Raw genomic sequence first — 1,261 nt, 5'->3', positions numbered from 1 at the left:
TTGCAGTTACACTCTGGAAACACAAACAGACACACGCAGGTCTGCTTGAAATCATAAAAAGTAGACATTTTTTGTGAGCTTGAGCCTCTTGAAGCTAGTAGAGTTGTTTGGCAACAACAAAAGATAATTTTAAATGACGACTTCATACTGGACTTTATTTCCATTTATATAACATAATTCTCACTGTTTTTTTCCTAAATACTGTTGCAAAACTAAGAAGAGTCCTAGATTAAATAGTGTGTTGCCAATTAAGAAAATATGACGTGTAGGAGTTAAAATCATCTGTAAAGCACAGAGGTGGAGGTATGATTATCAGGGCTTGTTCAGTCATAGTACATAGACAAGTGGAAATGACTAATTTTACCATCATTCTATTTTATTTTGCAAATAAATGTCTGCATCTTGAGACAATTGGGTTAAAATCTTCATCAGAATGACACAAAAAAAAGGATCTTTGTTTTTTCACAGCCCAGATCCCTCACTTCCCGATGTTCACTGTGTGGAACGTTTTCAATAAATCTCTTTGTTTGACTTTAGCCTGCATCTGGGTCTTCTCCTCTTACATAAACCTGAGAAACATGCAGGTAAAAATGAAACACTGCCTGTGCACCTCTGCAGGTGTGTGGGTTCTCCGCCTCTGCCGGTCTCCACGGCAGGTCATGGTGGAAGTCCCTGCAGCGCTCGCAGTTCAGCCCTTTCGTGTTGTGTTTGCAAACGCAGCGACCGTGGATCTGACCGACCAAAGGGACGGAGCGTTAGAGGCGGATTACAAGCATCGGTTCAGCGGGGGGTGAGCATCAGAAACTTGCCATGCCGCTCTCCCGGGTGAGGACCCCCGGCACCGGGGCGCACTCCGACGCGTGTCCGTAGCAAAAGCAGCTCCCCCTGACCACCAGCTCGTAGATGGCATAGTAATACTTTTGCAGGACATCAGAGCGGCGGTCCAGCAGGTCGTCTCCCAAGGTGTTGAGCTTTGTGAAGTTGATACGCAGGTTGGTGATGCGCAACAGTTCTGTGAAAGGAAGAAATATACACTTTATGGAATGGTTTGACAAAACATCCATAATTAATACATTTTGTTTCCAAAAATGATCTCAATTACTAAAACTTTTCTTTTTCTAAACTCCAAAGCCGGGGTCTCACACTGGTGGGCCATTTGCAGCCTTAAGTCAATATTTTACAGCCTCAACCTTAATATGAAAGTTCAGTGTCTACTAAGCAGTGTTGGGCATCTCACTTCAAAAAAGTAATTAGTTATAGT

At 43.0% G+C, this 1,261-nt stretch overlaps 1 protein-coding gene across 1 annotated transcript in view; it reads right to left on the bottom strand.

Annotated features, from left to right (window-relative positions):
- Positions 1 to 518: 518 nt before the first annotated feature.
- The window catches only part of LOC112139236 (laminin subunit beta-1-like), a gene marked incomplete at its 5' end in the record, with an annotated part of 5,090 nt that continues 4,347 nt past the window's right edge, over positions 519 to 1,261 (bottom strand). Inside the window, 2 exons of the mRNA XM_024261968.2 lie at positions 519 to 731; positions 810 to 1,034. Of these exons, the coding sequence (XP_024117736.2) occupies positions 534 to 731; positions 810 to 1,034 (423 nt within the window). The remainder of the gene's footprint in view (positions 732 to 809; positions 1,035 to 1,261) is intronic.

Source organism: Oryzias melastigma, unplaced genomic scaffold (assembly GCF_002922805.2).
Source record: "Oryzias melastigma strain HK-1 unplaced genomic scaffold, ASM292280v2 sc01942, whole genome shotgun sequence".
NCBI lineage: Eukaryota > Metazoa > Chordata > Actinopteri > Beloniformes > Adrianichthyidae > Oryzias > Oryzias melastigma.
The sequence above is the reverse complement of the archived record's forward strand: the minus strand, read 5'-3'. Positions and strand labels throughout refer to the sequence as shown.